This window comes from Pelobates fuscus, chromosome 9 (genome assembly GCF_036172605.1).
Source record: "Pelobates fuscus isolate aPelFus1 chromosome 9, aPelFus1.pri, whole genome shotgun sequence".
NCBI classification, from domain to species: Eukaryota; Metazoa; Chordata; class Amphibia; order Anura; family Pelobatidae; genus Pelobates; species Pelobates fuscus.
Genome location: NC_086325.1, coordinates 140,302,617 through 140,320,597, shown reverse-complemented (window position 1 = coordinate 140,320,597; position 17,981 = coordinate 140,302,617). Strand labels below are relative to the sequence as shown.

At 42.4% G+C, this 17,981-nt stretch overlaps 1 protein-coding gene across 1 annotated transcript in view; it reads right to left on the bottom strand.

The window, feature by feature from the left end:
- Nucleotides 1-17,465, bottom strand: part of ENG (endoglin) — a 46,926-nt gene extending 29,461 nt beyond the window's left edge. Inside the window, exon 1 of the mRNA XM_063432570.1 lies at nucleotides 16,964-17,465. Within this exon, the coding sequence (XP_063288640.1) occupies nucleotides 16,964-17,018 (55 nt within the window). The 5' untranslated portion in view covers nucleotides 17,019-17,465. The remainder of the gene's footprint in view (nucleotides 1-16,963) is intronic.
- Nucleotides 17,466-17,981: the final 516 nt, after the last annotated feature.

Below are 17,981 nucleotides of genomic sequence, written 5' to 3'. Positions count from 1 at the left end.
GCATGTCAATAGAAAAATGCAAACTAGTGAGAATTTTAACTAAATAAATAGCATGGCCCATAGCTAACATTTGGTCAACTATTAGCTTGTGCATACATCTCCACTTTAAAGCTGCAGTGCTGTATTAAAGGAGTATGTGTTACCTTATCAGGACACGAAGCTTTAGAGGGACACTCCAGACCGATAACGCACTTCAGCTAACTGAAAAACTTTATGTGTGAATAGTGTGTCCTGTTTTTTTCTTCTTCAAAAAGTGCAGATTTCAAATATAAATTGACACTTTTATAAATTATACTGGTTACACCCCCCTAGCTTTTCAAGCAGACAACAGGTCCTGTTACTTCCTGGTTTGGTTAGCTTATTTGCACTGAACTCAAGAAGCAGCAATCGTCCAGAGCACCTGCCTTCCAAAGACTTCTCACTGAGCTGCATTGGGAAGTCTGTGATTGGACAGCAACATAAAGTCTGGGACAGGAAAGAAGGGAAGGGCTTGCAAAGGCAGCAGACAAGAGATCTGCCGTTTTTACAAGCTGTTTTTAGATATAACTCCAATGAAAAGAATGAGATAATAATTAGATACATGCAAATTTGCGTTTGGGGTATATCTACTAAACAGTGATTTTTAAAATTTTATTTTGTATTTGGGCAGTGGAGTGTCCTTTAATACTGCTCGTTGCATAGGTTATGGTGTGTGAAGATCCATTGTCTCTCTCCCCTTTTGTTATTTTCCTTACATCTGCATTCACTTGCAAAACTATTTATGATCCCGCATTACCGTACAAGTTCCTGTAATGCATGTACTTACAACACCACTATTAGCTAACTTTTTTATTCTTTATTTTTGCTGTGCAGGAAGAACAAACGCCTACTGTGCCACAACAGCGGGAGTAGGCACATTAATAACATTTAGAAACATAAGTATGGCAAAAGAATTAAGAGCACATTCTAAGCAATGATAGTTACAACCAAGATACAATGCGGGTATGCTGGATCTGCACATTTTTAGAGTGTTAAATACAAGCCATAGAAGCATGTCTAGGTATAGGTTAGAGTAGTAGCTTGCGTACAGATAGGCTTTCTAGACATGTAGTCAACAAAATGATATCTAAAGAGACCACCAGGTACTTGTACTGCACCATCAGCAGAGCATTAGTGGTTAGGAGGTGTCAGAGGAGTAGTACAACTTTAGGTAATGCATCTCACGAATAAGTAAAATAATAAGTAGCTGACTAATAAATAAACCAAGAGAAAATTAAAACAAAACTTTTTAGCCAACATCAAACTAGTGTGCTAAAGCTGCCCATAATAAGCTTCAGGAAAGTCAGTGTCCTTAACTCAGCCAATTCCACAAGCATGTTTCAACTGGGGTCCGGCTTGGCTTCCAGTTACAGATTGCTGCATGGTTCTGCCTGTACCTCCTTGCCTCACCTGGAGGTCACTCAGATCGCCATAGGTGATATGGCCATATTCCAGCTTCCCTGCTCTCCAAGCCCAGGCCAGCACATGAGCCGGTGCCTTTTTACAACTTAGTCCCCCATCTTCAGAGAGGGGGCCTCCATCTGCGAGACCCCCACTCTGCAAGCAGTCCCACAGGGTCGTGGATGGCTGATGGACCTGACGTCCATCTTGGCTCTTGGGCCAGAAGGAGAGGAGTGTGCTGGGATGTCACTGGGGATACCCTCCGTCACAGGCTGGATAAGTAATAGCCTTGTCTGGCGGGACACGATCCGGGTCCAGAAAGCTGTGCATATAGCGTCAAAAGCTGCATGGAACCTTGATTCTCTTTGAGACAGTGGATGCTCAGGTGGCGTGGTAGCCATCTTAGGTATATCACAGGCCTCTTCGCGTCAGAGTAGGTGAGAGTGTCTTTGCTCTTTAGCCCCCAGCAACTTTTCTCTGGTGGGGACCTGGATAACCCCCACCAGCCCAGAGGGTTATGCTCGGTACACGCAGGCAACTCCTGGCCGGGAGATCGGCCGTTTCTCTCTTCCACAGATCGCCCAGGTGCATAGACCTCAAAATCTATTCCGGTCTGTATGTGGTTCAGAAGTGCTTCAACCTCTAGGAAATGAACTTCTGAGAGGTTACAATCCATGCAGAATGTTTAAGTTTCAAGCTGTATGTGAGGAGCTCACTAAGAACATAGCCATCCACCATGCTAGTTTTAAGGGTTCCTCCAAATCTTTTAATCTGAGAGCACGTACAGCAGGCCTGCAGCAAATTGCTTATTTAACAAGGGGGAAAAAAAACTAATTTAACCAATGATGTTCTATTGCCATTATCTATTTACAATGTCATCAGATACCATATTGTAATGACAGCAAAGTTCATTCAAAGTTTTAAAATAATGTATTTAATTATATATCTTCTCATGGAAGGCCTAGTAAGTGTGACAATGGACCCACAAATCATCAGCAAACATGGCTGTGGGCTACTACTTCACAGCTTCAACTATCCACTCAATATAAGCATGTGAGTACGACCATCAACACAGAGAGCCACGAGATTCATGCTATTACTTTGTACTTGTTCCCCAGGCCAAATACCAGCCCTCCCTGCATCTCCCTCAGTATATGATGAGTTTGCTGTTCTGTGGGCGATCGTCTTATTACTAAACCAAGAAAACATTTCTCTTGCTAGCCTGCTATTGTACAGTTTGCTTATTGTACTTTTAAAATAGAAATAGGTATTATTATTATTAACGTTTGCATTCACTTTAGAGCAAGATTAGGGATGAACCTTAATTTTCTGAAAACTGTCCCGAAGAGTTTGTATCTCTCTGTACCCCCAGAGATACCATCAAATACTACAGAATACGGGTGAATGCATTAAATACAGGATCCACCAGTAAACAGTTCCATAATCTAAAGTCTGTGGCTAGAATGATTTACCTGCAGTGGTGACATAGATATACCTACCTATCCAAGCCGTTTTGGGTGTCAAACTCCAAACTAAACTTAAACATGGAGCAGGGGTAGGCAATCTTTAGCACTCCAGATTTTGTGGACTACATTTCCCCTGATGCTTTGCCAGCATTATGGATATAAGAACATTATGGAAGATGCAGTCCATAACATCTGGAGGGCTGAAGGTTGCTCGCCCCTTTATTAAAGGATACAAGATAGAGCAAGTAGTTTATCAGTAACAGAGGAACTTTTTCTTCAGTCTGGCTATGGTTAACGGATGCAAATGCAATTTTCTATTGTTGTCACCAGGTAAAAAAAAAATCTGAGAACCTATTAGGCTTTCATAACACAAAGGGTATGGTGGTTATGATGCCAGAAGGGCCCTGTAGTTGTTATGTGAGATCAGTGCCCACTGTAAGCAGACAAACCATTTTAGAACGATTTTACTTTTTACATGGGGTCAGTAGGGGGCTGCTCCCTGCCTCCATTACCAACGACAGAGAACTCTGAGCTTAGCCCTGCAGTTGCCCACTATCAGGCTCCGATCAGGCAGAGTTTTTAAAAAACACAAGTGCAGTAAAACAACATGGTGCTTTAAATTTACCGGGAACAGAACCGGCCGAGCAAGCAGGACAACTCTGTATCGATCAGCTGAAACTAAATAATAGAGCAATATACTGTTGCACCATCAGGGGTGGTGCAAGGATTTTTGCCGCCCTAGGCAAAAAAACATTTGCCGCCCCCCCCCCCATATGTCCTGCCCACCATGTGACATCACAATGCCCCGCCCATATGCTCTGCCAACGTCAGTCTTCACAGTCAGTCTTTTATCTGAAAAGACTGTTTACATTAAAAAGCCTACAGGCACAGGCTGTAGACACCAGAACGACTACATTATGCTGTAGTGCTTCTGGTGACTATAGTATCCATTTAATGTGAGGTAAATTAGAGATTAGTGCCACTAATAATATATTGGATGGCCTACTTACCACCAGATGAGGACAAGAGGCTGATGATGGGCTCAGTCTGGCTCCACAGGTCTGGTGTAGAAGAGGCTCTCTGGAGACAACAATTAACGAACAGGGCCCATTACACAGCTCAAGGTCTGGGCCCCCAGGGCTTGACCGTGAGTATGCCTACAATGCCCACCCATAAATACCTACATGGCCCACCCATGAGTTCTCTCACAGGAAGTGGAGTGTATGTGTGTAGGGGATGTTTTATGTGTTCTTGTAGACTGGATGCAATGTGTGTGTGTTCTTATGGAATGTAGTGTATAGGGATACCAATTTGTGTAAGGGATGTAGTGTGTTTATAGGGGGTGCAGTGTGTGTTTGCGTGTAAGGAATGCATTGTATGTTTCTGTGTGTGTGTGTAAGGGGTGCAAGGTGTGTTTCTGTGTATGTAATTTAATGCAGTGTGTGTCTGTAAGGGGTGCATTGATTGTGTAAGAGATGCATTTTGTTTCTGTGTGTAAGAGAATGAGTGTTTGTGTGAACGTAAGGGATGCATTGTGTGTTTCAGGTGTGTCTGTGTGTGAGTTGGAATGCATTGTATGTTTCTGTGTGTGTGTGGGGGGGTGCATTATGTATGTGTGTAGTGTAAAAGAGAGGGTTTGTGGGGTAGGATAGGGACTGAGAGGGGAGCAGCTCTTTATTTAAAAAAAAAAAAATCATAGTGCTCTCCCCTCCTGTCAGTTATTGATTTCCCCTTCCCTCCTGTCCCTCCGTGTTCTCCCCTTCTGTCCCTTAGTGCTCTCCCTTGGCCCCCTGTCCCTCTGCAGTCCCCCTTGGTGGTCTTCTCACTCCCCCCTCTCCCCCTTAGTGGTCCTCCCCCTCCCAAACCCCTTAGTGGTAATCCCCCCCCCCAGTGGTCATTACCCTCCCCCCCCCCTTAGTGGTCCTTACCCTCCTCCCTTCATGGTCCTTACAGCCCCCTCCCTTCATGGTCCTTACACCCCCCTCCCTTCATGGTCCTTACCCCCCTTCCTGGTCCTTACACCCCCCTCCCTGGTCCTTACACCCCCCTCCCTTCATGGTCCTTACCCCCCCTTCATGGTCCTTACACCCCTCACTTCATGGTCCTTACACCCCCCTCCCTGGTCATCACCCCCCCACCCCCCGGTCCTTACCCCCCCCTGCCTATGTAGCGTGGCCGGGCGGCGCGGAACGCGGGACAGAAACTTCTGTTTCCTGTACCTGGCCGCCGGCGGACTGAAGGGAAGTGCTCACTCAGTGAGCACTTCCTGTCATTCCGCCGACGGCCGGGTACAGGAAACAGAGGTTCCTGTCCCGCGTTCCGTGCCGCCCGGCCAAGCTACATTAAGAGACCAGCAGGAGGGAGCGCTCTGCGCCTCCCTCCTGCCGGTCACTCAAACCCAGCCGCCCTCCACACAGCAGTGCTGCGCCGCCTGGGGCTTGCTAAAGCGCTCAGGCGGCGCAGTATGAGGAGCCACAGCGGGGACTCCGGACACAGGGATCCGGCGCCCCCTGCTAAGGTGCGCTTACAGGTGGCGCCGGCCCTGTGCACCATGCTTCCTTTTAAAAGACGGGTGTTGTGTACGTTACATGGAGGTGTGGCCATGTCTACTAGGGAGTAGGAACTATCGAAGAAAGGAGAAAACAGTGTGTCCTGAATGTAGGAACAATCGTGGGAACGAGAAAAAGGTGAATCCTGACACCCACTCAGCCGATGAGCTGATGCTCTCCAGTGATCTAGCACTGCACTGCAGGGTTAGCTTAGGAGAGCTAATGGAAGTTCCTGCTTAGGAAAATAGTTCAATTCAGAGACTGATGCATTACAGTGTCTGGTTGACTATGATGGATGCATAGAACCCTGCATTTCAGTGGCTGTCTGACCATAGAACTCTGAATTCCACTGGTTGGCCAATCATGATGGGAGCATAGAACTCCAATTCAAATGGTTGGCTGGTGATTATGGGAGGATAGAACTCTAATAACAATGGTTGTCTGACCATTATAGGTTAACTCCCCATTGAATCCATAGGAACTTCAATACATAAAGGTATCAACCATAGGGTTCAAATTTGGATTTGCTGCAGCTATGGTACTGAAACTTGCCTGTATTTGTCTTTTTAACGCCAATGACTAACTCAGTATCCCTGTGGCTTGCAGAAAACATGAAATATTCCCTTCCTTTAACCTTTCATTAAAAGGACGGTGGCACAGAGCCCAAGACTTCCTGTTGTCATCAGTCTATAGTTGGGACAGTCTCTATTTGTCACTCAGCAGTGGGAGGGACAGTCCGGTAAGATGGAGTTCCCTTCTGTTTGACCACGTGCAGTGAAGTCACACACTTTTGGTTTGTGGCGTATAAATAACTACATTGCCCTCAGGCAGTGGACAGCTTCCTGCTGTAGGGGTGAGGACAGACACATGGATTAATAGTCTTTAATTAATGAGCGGGGCTCCAATCCTATGCTCTGCAAAGGGTCACAGACCTAAAACCTCACTATTATGCAACGCTTCCTGCCAGCGGTACAAACATCCCTTATCTGGATGCAACAGACAACCTCTCTCTCCCGTGCTCTACCTAAGAATGCTGAAGTCTACCATCACACACTGCCACTACCATCACACACTGACTCAGCACAGGGACTCCACAGCGAAAGCAGCGACGGTTAATACTGTAAATGCCACATTGCTAAAAAAAACAAAAAACATTTGCTAAGTAACGGTAAGATTTTTTTTAATGACCAATAATATATCACAGAGTTTCAAGTGGGCACCTCTCCATTTGTTTTCTTGCAAATAACTTTTTTTTTCCTAGCTGGTAAAATTTAGGGGACTTTTTCGTAAACGTGCTAGAAATCCGTCTTGCATTAAATATTTATTCAGCCAAAAATAAAGACAGGATTAATCTTCTGCACTGTATATGACTAAGTGTAGTTCTGGTTATTCTAAAAAAAAAAAAAAAAACCATTGTCTTTATTTGGTGTTACTGATAGTAGGGGCTGTCCCAAAAACCACTTCGGCCCTCCCTGACCCTTACTGTAGCCCCTGCGTCACTCACAGGCCAGCAGGCACCACATTAAGTCATTATCAGATAAAGCCACACAGGCGGGTGCCAGGATAGGCGCTTAACAGTTCGGATAGGGAAGAAAATGCAAAAAGGGAAGTTCTCTGGAATCAAAAATAAATAGAGTCACCACCGCCCCCCTCCAGGCCCAGGATTAAGCGTCATGGCTCGCCTCAGTGTCTCCCTAGAGCCAAGAGCTGTGCAACAAAACAAGGAAAGGGGAATGCCAGTCAAGTTCAGACAGAATCAGAAAAAAGCACACAGGTTGGCCGAAGGAAAGTTAAAGAATAGGAGGCCAGAGGAGGCACTGGGTGTAAGAGGAATATTTAGGATGGTTCTAAAGAGCATTTACTGACTGCAGATTGTATATACTGAACGTTAAGAGAGAAGTTATTACACATACATTTGCATGAGGTTTGTTTAATTTTAAAACTCGTCTCACCCAGCAGACAGCTCCAATGGGTTCAGCATTAGCTAGATATGATATTCGTGAAATTGATTAACCCTTTATCTCACGTCTTGGGTTTTCAGATTCGTTTTTTTTTATTATTGATTTACGTAGATAACAGCTTGCATAATGTAGACTGCTTGATATATACCGTAATATATATAAAAGCCACAGGCTAATAATGCGTGCTGGCTAAAACTGTCTGGCATCTGCACATGATTTATAGAGTGCATGTGAATATGAATTATACACGTACTTACAGAGGGCAGAGGTTTACTGGGTACCATACAGACACAGCAAAGCACTGGGCAACTAGTGATAGATTGCAGATGGTCCATTGACAAACTCCAGATTCAGTAGCAAATGTTCATATAAAGCAGGTGTACGAATTGTGGAGAGAGCAAAGAGAAATGATGTATGGTGAGGAACAGGTGAGGGATCTATTTTGTAGATGTGTATGACTGAGAGACTAGGTCAAAATAAATTAGGTCCAGGCTTGCTGCAGGAAGGCAGGTTTATTGAAACAAAAACTGCAACATTTCGGCATACACATATGTCTTTATCATGCTTGTGTAGGTCGAAACGTTGCAGTTCATGTTTCAATAAACCTGCCTTCCTGTAGCAACCCTGAGTGCCTGGACCTAATTCATTTTATCTACTAAACTGGGTTTTGACAAACCTGGCTCTGATAAGCACCTGAAAAGTGTGAGTGTGGTATCCTCCGGTTACAACGGGATGTTTGGTGGCATCACGCAGTTAGCTATGCTAACTCTGGGCAGTTTACAGTGAAGCATACGGTGGAGCCATGTAAGCACCTGAATGTAGGTACGATGTGTGTGGTGGTATCCAAAAGGAATGATGATAGGTAAGGGCTCCTTTTGTAGACGCATCAGAAAATGACAGAGATACAGAGATAGAGACTGTGCTGAGGCACCTGGGTAGGGATGAGAGAGAAAAGAAATATGAGAGAGGTAGGAAGAGAAGTGACGCAGGAAAGTAGTGGCACAGTAATGGCAGGAAACTGAAGTCACAGAAAATATAACAATCACAAAATAGTTAAGAGGTAAAAAAATTGGCATTGATTTATGTAGCGGAGAAAACAGAGACAGAAAAAGTAGAAAGCTTATTACAGAATTGCTGCAGGTACCAGAGGCGGTGAAATAAAAACTTGAGAGGCACTTAGGGGGTTATAAATAAACTGAATAAGAAACATTAGCAAGCGGTTTGACTGCTTACCCAGGTACCATAACCACGACAATGTGCTGCAGTGGTTATGGTGCTTGGAGTGTTCCTGAAGCTGTATATTTTAGCACATCAATGTTTCACCACAGGAAACAATGCGACGTGTGTCCCAGAATATGTACAGTATACATAACCCACATACAGTTTGAAGAAGGTAAGCACAGTAAGAGAGAAGTGTGTTAGAATATAAAAGGTCTAATGAAAAAAAAGCAGTTTGCTGCAGACAGGAGAGAACTGAGACAAGATTTATATATTGGAAGAAAGGGAAAATTTTGGAGAGATCCGGGATGTAAATAAAAGAAAACAGGTACAAATACAGAAAACAGCAAGAAAACAGCATCTTAAGGGGTGAAGCAGGTTGATGCTTTGAGAGAAAAGGGAACAGTTTTAATAAAAAAGACAGAGTTCTGAGGAACTGACAAATTAATCAGTTCCTTTTCCTTGAACAGTAGTCTTTAGAGAGTAGCTTGCAAATCCCGAACCCTCAGAGCTGAGCATGAAACAGGATGGACGAGCACTTCAACTGCATGCAAATGTTAACAGGATGGAGCCAGCCAGACGGACAGACGCAGCCCATGGAACAAGTTGCGAGGAAGAATTTGCGTTTGTTACAGACTCATTCTGTGATCCTCTGATACTTCGTATAGATCAGCTCTTGTTAACATTTTATTTTCCAAGTGCCCGAACTATGTACATTATATTAGCTTGATCACTCATTCTGCAATTGAAAAATTAGCTCGGTGACAAATTTTTCTATGGTAATATACTATAAAACAAAATACACTCTGAAAACGACATGGGGGACACAATTTTGGGTTCGAACACAGATGTTATGAACCACTGATATAGATAATCCTCAACATCTACACAACCTCTCAGAAATATTTTTCAATCTTTAGTTATTTTAGATCTCATTAATCAGTTGTAACAGGGGTCAAGTCCTGGGGAATAAAGTGTGGGAACTCACTCGAGTTCCACCCCCACCCCACCACCAAAAAAAACCCAAATCTTGTATGCATATATAAACGCGTACACACACACACTCAGGTGCACACATACACTTACAGACACACACGTACACTCACAGACACACAAAGACACACACACACACACACAAATTCACAGATAGACACACATACTCTCCCAGACACACACACACTCAAAGACACACACATACACTCACAGACACACACACACTCCCAGACACATACACATACACACACTCACAGACACACACACACACTCACAGACACACACACTCCCAGACACACACACTCCCAGACACATACACACACACACACACAGACACCAACACACACATACACTCACAGACATACATACACTCAGAGACACACACACTCACTCCCAGACACACACTCCCAGACACACACACACACACACACACTCCCAGACACATACACGGACACACACACTCCCAGACACATACACACACACTCCCAGACACATGCACACACACACACGCCCAGACACATACACACACACACTCCCAGACACATACACACACACATACATACACTCACAGACACACACACACATACATACACTCACAGACACACACACTCCCAGACACACACACACACACATACATACACTCCCAGACACACACACACACTCCCAGACACACTCACTCACAGACACATACATACACTCACAGACACACACACTCCCAGACACACTCACTCCCAGACACATACACACACACATTTATACATACATACATACACTCCCAGACACACAACACACACACATATACACAATAATTATTTGTATATTTTTTTTAAATTTAAAAAAGTCCACCCAGCCTCCCTACCTGGAGAGCTGGCGTGGACCTGTCCCTGGGGTCCAGTGGGGCTTCAGTGCGGCCGGCTCTTGTCTCGCTGTCAGACGCGGCGAGGGAGCTGTGTTCTCTCTGCTCCCTCTAGCCACGCGGGCTTTCTGCTGATGCCGGGAGCCGGAAATGACATCATATTCCGACTCCCGGCATCAGCAAACGGCGCGCGGCGAGAGGGAGCAGAGAGAACACAGCTCCCTCGCCGCGTCTGACAGCGAGACAAGAGCCAGCCGGGGGGGTCCTTCAGGTGGCCATTAGGCCACCTCTTGGGCCCCCCATGACAGGGGGAACACAGGGGCATTTGGGGAGTGCCTGCAGGACCACAAACGGGAACGGCGTTCCTGCTCTAAAAAAAGTGCAGGAATGCCGTTCCTACGCGTTCCTGCAGGACTCGAGCCCTGAGTTGTAATCACAGTTATGTAAATTGATCACTAAGCCTACTTAAAGGGACACTCCAGACCCCTAAAACACTTAAGGCTTGCTGAAAAGCTTTACGTGTGAAGAGTTTGTCCTGTTCTTTCATTTTGGAAATAGTACAGATTTCAATATAAATTTATAAATAATACTAGTTACATCCCACTGGCTTTTCAAGCAGGCAACGTTATTGTGATTCGGTTAGCCTATTTGCACTGAACTCAAGAGGCAGCAATTGCCCAGAGCAGCTGCCTTGCGAAGACTGCTCATTGAGCTGTATTGGGCAGTCTGTGATTGGACAGTCACAGAAAGTCTGGGCGGGGTTAGAAGAGGAAGGCTTGCAAAGACAGCAGACAAGAGATCAGCAGGTTTGGCAAGCTGTTTTTAGATATAACTCCAATGAAAAAATGCAAAATTAAATGCATGCAAGTTTTCATTTGGGGTATATCTACTAAAAAGTGATTTATTTATTTTTCTTATTTGGGCACAGTAGAATGTCCCTTTAAATGTAAAATTTAAAGGGGTGATGACAGTCTACAGTTTTTCAACTATATTTTTTCATCCAGCTTTGGTTTCTGGCAAAGAATTATGGGGAATATAGTCATATACCATATATATTTATAATTTTTAATTGAGAAAGTAGCCAAAACTACATTTAGAGTGATCTACTAAACCGCTAAGCGGGGAACCGCGAATAACTGACAATAGAATTTAATATATTGGAACAAAATCATTGTAAAAAATTTAAAATCTTCAACCTAGTTTTTTTTAAAACTAAAATTAACAACCCCTCTCCCCCGTCAGCTGTCCACAATTCTTTGTTGCGTAAACAAACACCCTCCTTTAGAAGTCATACACAGCTGTATTGTATATTCATGTTTAACAGACAAGAAATACTCCTATCTGTGAGCACAGAAAGGCCCATGGGCATATTTATTGACAATAACGTATGACTGCTGAATTAAACAAAGCTGGTTTTAATAGACCAGGCACCAGAATGTCTGGGCCCTCCCTCCAATTACCGCAGAGATTTGAGAATTGCTGACCCCCATTTGATTGACTACAACTCCCATCATAATAAACATTTGGCTCTGTAGCTTTCGGCAAGCTGTCACTCTCTGATAAACGCATAACCATGTGGAGTTCATTTAATAAAACTGAGTTCATTCGGCCAAATTGTAGGGCGCCGAAAATCCAGTTGTAAAATGTAGGCAAAAAAATTCTGATTTGGAAAAATAATATCGTCTTAATCTTCTCCAAGGCAACCTGGAATCTGTGTGCATCTTTACAGCAAAGATCCATACGGCAAATAACTTCATCGCAATGGTTTGCTGTAATTGTGTCTAGATAGCGTGCACAACAAATGAGAGCATTCTCAGATATGGTGGCGTGTGTGTAAAACCTGCAAATTCTTTTGCTCTCACACAATGATGAATCCTGACATTCTCGGCCAGCTAAAACAATCACCGAAATAAGCTGCATTTAGCGCACCAGTTATACATTCTACATTATGTTTAAGTCGCGGAGGGGAGCAGTGGTTATGAAAGAACCCCTCAAATGACAAAATTAACAAAAAGAAGCACATGCACGGAATAGAGAAGTTAAGAACTGCCATTTTCCTTTTGCAGGAGTGTAGAACAAAAATCACCTATCTGCTGTGTAACTACAACTCCCACAACTGTTTGCCAGCCTACTGCAATCACAGTTTGACACGAGTTGAAGTTCATCAACTGAGAGGCCTGAGTTTTGCACAATTAATGAGTGCATTGGTTTAAAACAGTGGTGCCCAAAAACTAGATCCCCACATGTTTTAAAAATGCAGCTTCCTTAATGCTTTGTCATTCTTATGGCATGCAAAGCATCATGGGAGTTGTAGTTCTACAACATCTGAGGATCTACATTTTGTGCACCCCTGCTTTTAAAAATCACTCCTAGTCCTGCCCGCAACACCTTTTGTTAAGGGGACAGGTATGTCTCCTTATTTTTGTTGCAGTTAAACTGCTTAGCAAAAGATTTAACCCCAAAGGGGGGGTATCCAGTGCCCAGCACTTCTGTTTCCAGGTGTCTGATGCTATCTGCACTGGTACGTACGTACTATTTTTCTCAATGGGCACCCACTGATAGGTTGCGAGTGAGCAGCTGACCAGCTAACACTTCCTTATATCACAGTGCAGAGAGGAACAGAAGCTGGCAGGCAGATGTGGTGGGCGTCAGAGCGCCAACTTCAGGTTAAAATGCTGCCAACGTAAATGAGCTTAAAGCATCATAGTATCTATCTAACTATTTCAAGTCCAGATTAGGAGCAAAGAAAACTTTTTTTTTTTTTTTGAGTTTTTTCTAATACAAATTAACTCTGCAATTGCACTATAATCTACTTACTGTACTGCCATTCTCTACACAGCATCAAGAATTTAAAACCTGAGATAGGGGAGCTTTTGCGTAATATAAAAAATAACTCTAAACACCACAGTGTTTCTGTATATTTCACAGAAAAATATGTCACTTTAAGGAAAAGTTGGCACCGGTATTTATATTGATGAATAATTATCAATACAAAAGGTTAGTATGTGCTTTTGGCAATGTTTGCACGTGCGCTAAGTGAATTCAGTTTAAAAAGTGATAACGTGTCAATTGATTGTATAGGTTTAAACGTGATAACACAAGACAAGGATATTAATTAACTCCCAGAATTCTTCGAATGCTATAGATGACCAGAGAATCATGGTAGTTGTAATTCATCAATATCTGGGGGTGGGGGGATATAGGTTGAGATGCCTGCCATGATAAGGAATTTTTGGCTTATAGTGGCTTTAACAGAGAGTAAGATAAAAGGAAGGGCAAACATCTTGCCATCACGCTGACATTTGTAGCATGCACCCTGACGTCATCACGTCCTGCATCCCCTCGCCTGCTGGAGAATCCAGCAGAGGGAAGGAAGCCGGGAACATTCAATATAAATTATTTGGTCTGGGCTAATATTTTGGACAAGCCGGTGAGGGAAACAAGTACTTGTATTCATATTTTATACTAGATTTGTGGACAGTTGCCAAATGGTTGGCTTCTGTGTCTACCATGTGAGTGTATTGACTTTTATTTATTTACTACACCCTGCATTGGATTATTTGCATATACTACACTATATTTGTTCCCTTCCTCTGACAAAGTTCAACTCGATCAGCACTAGCACATAATGCAGACTCATATATACAGCACATTGAAAGTTTAGGTACTTTAGGCTATCAAGCAAAACTCTTACTATGGATACAAGACAATAATGCAAAGCCATGGTCTAAGGGTCTCGTTCACTTAGCACAGCTAGGGAGTGACAATGCTTTGCAAAAGCACAAACCATTGCGAAACTCTGATTTTCAATGAGAACCCTCATGGTAAGTCAATGGACAATGGTAGGATCTCAAGAGTGAAACTTTAAAACAAAGCTCAACAACCACAGTATAAGCTTTGGGAAGCTGTGGAAGGGCTAAAAAATTTTTTTCAGAGGTCCAAGGTTATTAGAACCCAAGTGAGCTTCATCTCTGTGGTTGGCCAAGTGAGATGCTCTATTTAGGAAATAACCCAAGATGTACATTTTTCGTCAAAGGGCAGCCATGGGTGCCCAAAAGGTAGATCTCCTGATTTTATAGAACTACAACTACAACTAGAACAAGAGCTATCTGTTCAATGTCGTTGTAGTTATTGTTTTGCTAAGGTCTGCAGTACTGGCAGCATCTCAGGTTTGAAGTATAAAATGCAAAATGCAATTCTCACTGAAGCTGTAGTTGTAAAACATCCGGGATCTAACTTTTTGGCACCGATGAAATAGCCCTATGTGAATTTACCTTCCACTGGAGTTGAAGAACAAGATGTAACTCTCAAAACACACATATAGAAAATTATATTGGATATAGTAGAAGATGGACTTTTAGGGATTTGTGATAACTCGTTCTTAGTTTGACTTTCCTTCAAAATGTACATTCTATATAGCATTTGGGATACCATCACAACCCTCAACTTCTCAGCCTCAACTTTAACCTGAAAATGTATGTCAAGTACCCGTTGTCAATGCCAGTTATACCTATTCTCTAATTGTACTGTGCTGTGGCTCTATATTCATATCAATAAAAATAAGAATTGGAAGGGGTCTGATAGGGTGCAGATTCATCCCTGATTTAGAAGTGTCACTGTACGGGGCCTACGCAATGTATTACACTATAAGAATACAAGATCACATCTGAAACAGATACAAACTCGGCTTTTCTCCCAGGTGGGAGACATTATGTAGACTATCCCCCAAGCAGAGGTTGATATACAATTCTCCTATGTATAGGTCAACCAAGAATACAGAAGACCACAGTAAAGACTAATATTTCTTTCACTTCAGGTATTAAGTACTACAATTCCCAGGATGCCCTGACAGCTAATTTTTTTTTCAAATCTGTAACAGTTAACTATTGCCACTCCAGTTTTTTGTTGCCAATGCTTTCCCATGATGCTCAGCTTGTTTTCGAAGACGGTGATAGCTAACCTTTGACCTTACAGGTATGATTGACTATGTTTCACAAGATACTAAGCCAGATGTTTATAATAGCTGGCACATCAAAGGTTAGGTCACTATCAATCAGCTACAAAAACGACAAGACAAAGTTAGCCGCTAGATTAACACAATATGACAATCTCAGGGATGCTCAGTTGTCATAAACCAAGTGATGATGAGAATTGATGCCCTCACTTTAGTAAATAACTTTAGTGTATTAAAAATCAAAGCATCAATAGTTGATTTGGAATTCCCAACCCACCTTAGATTTCTCAGCCTTAATTTTGCAATTTTATTTTCAGTATAGTACAGTTTAATATTTACAGGGTTATTCACTAAGGAGAGAATTCTGTAGAGACTGTAAACTGGAAAGCAGGGCCTCTCGTTCTAACACAGACCATTTTTACAACATGCAGCAAAAGTCTCTAGGTAGTTAAGTTAATGGGAATCTTAAAAAAAAAATAGTCCTTACAGAAAGCAGCTCTCTGGGGGGGGAACTGCAGGAAGTTTTGGAAACTTTAGCGTGGGAGAGAGGTTCTTAATTTGAGTATCTTGTTCCTGATATTTTTGCGCCTGCCAAAATCTTCCTAAATTCTCACGTGCTTTCTGCATGAAGCATCTGTGTCAGAACATCTGCAGTCTGTTCTCCTCCCCATTAATCAGTCTATTTCCCTAAATGCTCAATTTGGTGATCTAATGTACGCAACAACAACAACAACAAATCTTTTCCTTATCTCAAGTTTTTTCTCATCATTCTGTATGGGAATCTGAGAAGGCTAATATGGAAAAGGCAAAACAATTAGGCAGGATTTAAAGATACAATGTTGATGATGTAGTATCAAGGTCTGGGAACATCACTTTACGGAAAATACGTTAGATATCTGGAATGACCTTCCAGTGGAAGTGGTAAAAGCTAAAATTATAAAGAATGCTTGGTATATGTCTTAAGTTATCCTATTATCAGGCATAAGCAACCTTCGGCACTCCAGATGTTTTGGACTACACCTCCCATGATGCTTTGTCAGCATTATGGGTTTAAGAGCATTGTGGGGGATGTAGTCCACAACATCTGGAGTGTCGAAGGTTACCTATCCCTGTCCTATATTAACCTGAGATTTTGAAATGGATTGAGGTATAGTGCCTGCAGAAAATTAAGCTGATTCATTAAAGGTGAACAGACCATCAGCATAAAGGACTATTTATTTGGAAAATAATAAAAGCTACAATCATCAGGTTCCGCTGAGCACCTCAGTGGGAACACTGACAATTATTGTTGTACATGGGGATGAGACAACCACGAATGAACTTTAAAAATAAAAAATAGACCACACATTTTTTCAAACTACTATCTACATAGAACTTAAAACATTCCAGTTCCATCAAGCTCAAAAATATATAAATACATTTAAAGGCTGTGTAAGCAAGATTATTTAAATAAAAAAAAATGTGATTTCAGTAGGAATACAGAACTAGCATCCTTATTAGGTTGGTAAAACTTTTTAAAATATATTTAAAGAATGATAGAAACTTACATGTCTTCCCCAGAGTGAGACAAATGCAGAAAAATAGCAGCCGGAGTCCCCACATTCTGCGTTTTTTTCTCCTTCGGGATGATTTAACCGGAGTCCAGGGGTGTCGTTTAAAGAAGTGATTGTAGCAAGAGGCCGACCAAGTTCACAGATGGATGCAATGGCACAGAGCGAAGCACAGAGAAACACAGTCAGAGAAATCCAGATTTTGTTCCTCTTGAGAAGTAGGTTTCTAAACACGAAGGTCAAGGAAAGCGAGAGAGAACGAAAGAGCAGTAATATGGAAAATATAATGAAAAAGTGTGCGGTGCTACAAGAGAGGAGATATAACAAAGAGAACAGCTGTCTCAATAGCTCTGTCCGATTCACACAACACTCTGTGTACTCTGGATGAACAATCTTCAGGAAACTGCTGGGACTGAGGGAGGTCTTATGTAGCTGAATATCTCTGGCAAAAGAGGAAATGCCTTTTACACAAGTTTAAAAGAAAAAAAAAATTCTCCAAGGAGCCCGAATACCAGAACAGGGGTCAGAAAAACAGACCCCCTCCTTATAGCACACGTCCAAAAGGCGTGGTGGAGCCCTTAAGGATTGGACCCCTACTGTTGCGGAACAGTTCCGTGGTCAATGTGCTAATAGTGGACAATTCTCCTGTGGGTTGGTCTTCTTGTATGAATGACAACCTTCACAATGTAGAATATTAACACCGGGAGGGGGTTAATAATAAGACTTTAATATATCTTCAAACGTAAGGAACTTTCAATCTTTAAAAAAACAACAAAAAAAAACAACAACCCGACTTCCTAAGTCGCAGTCTCACACACAATAATTTTGAAGTAAATATAGAAACCATGATTTTTAACAGATGATAAGGAACAATTGACTCCTGATGTCTGCCTATTCGCTATCTAAAAAGGCCATATTTTATGTGTGTTTATTATGCTGTCTATATGTCTATCCTAATCAGTTACGACTTGCAAAAAATATTTGCCCTTTGTTATGTTTATTGGCAGAATATTTA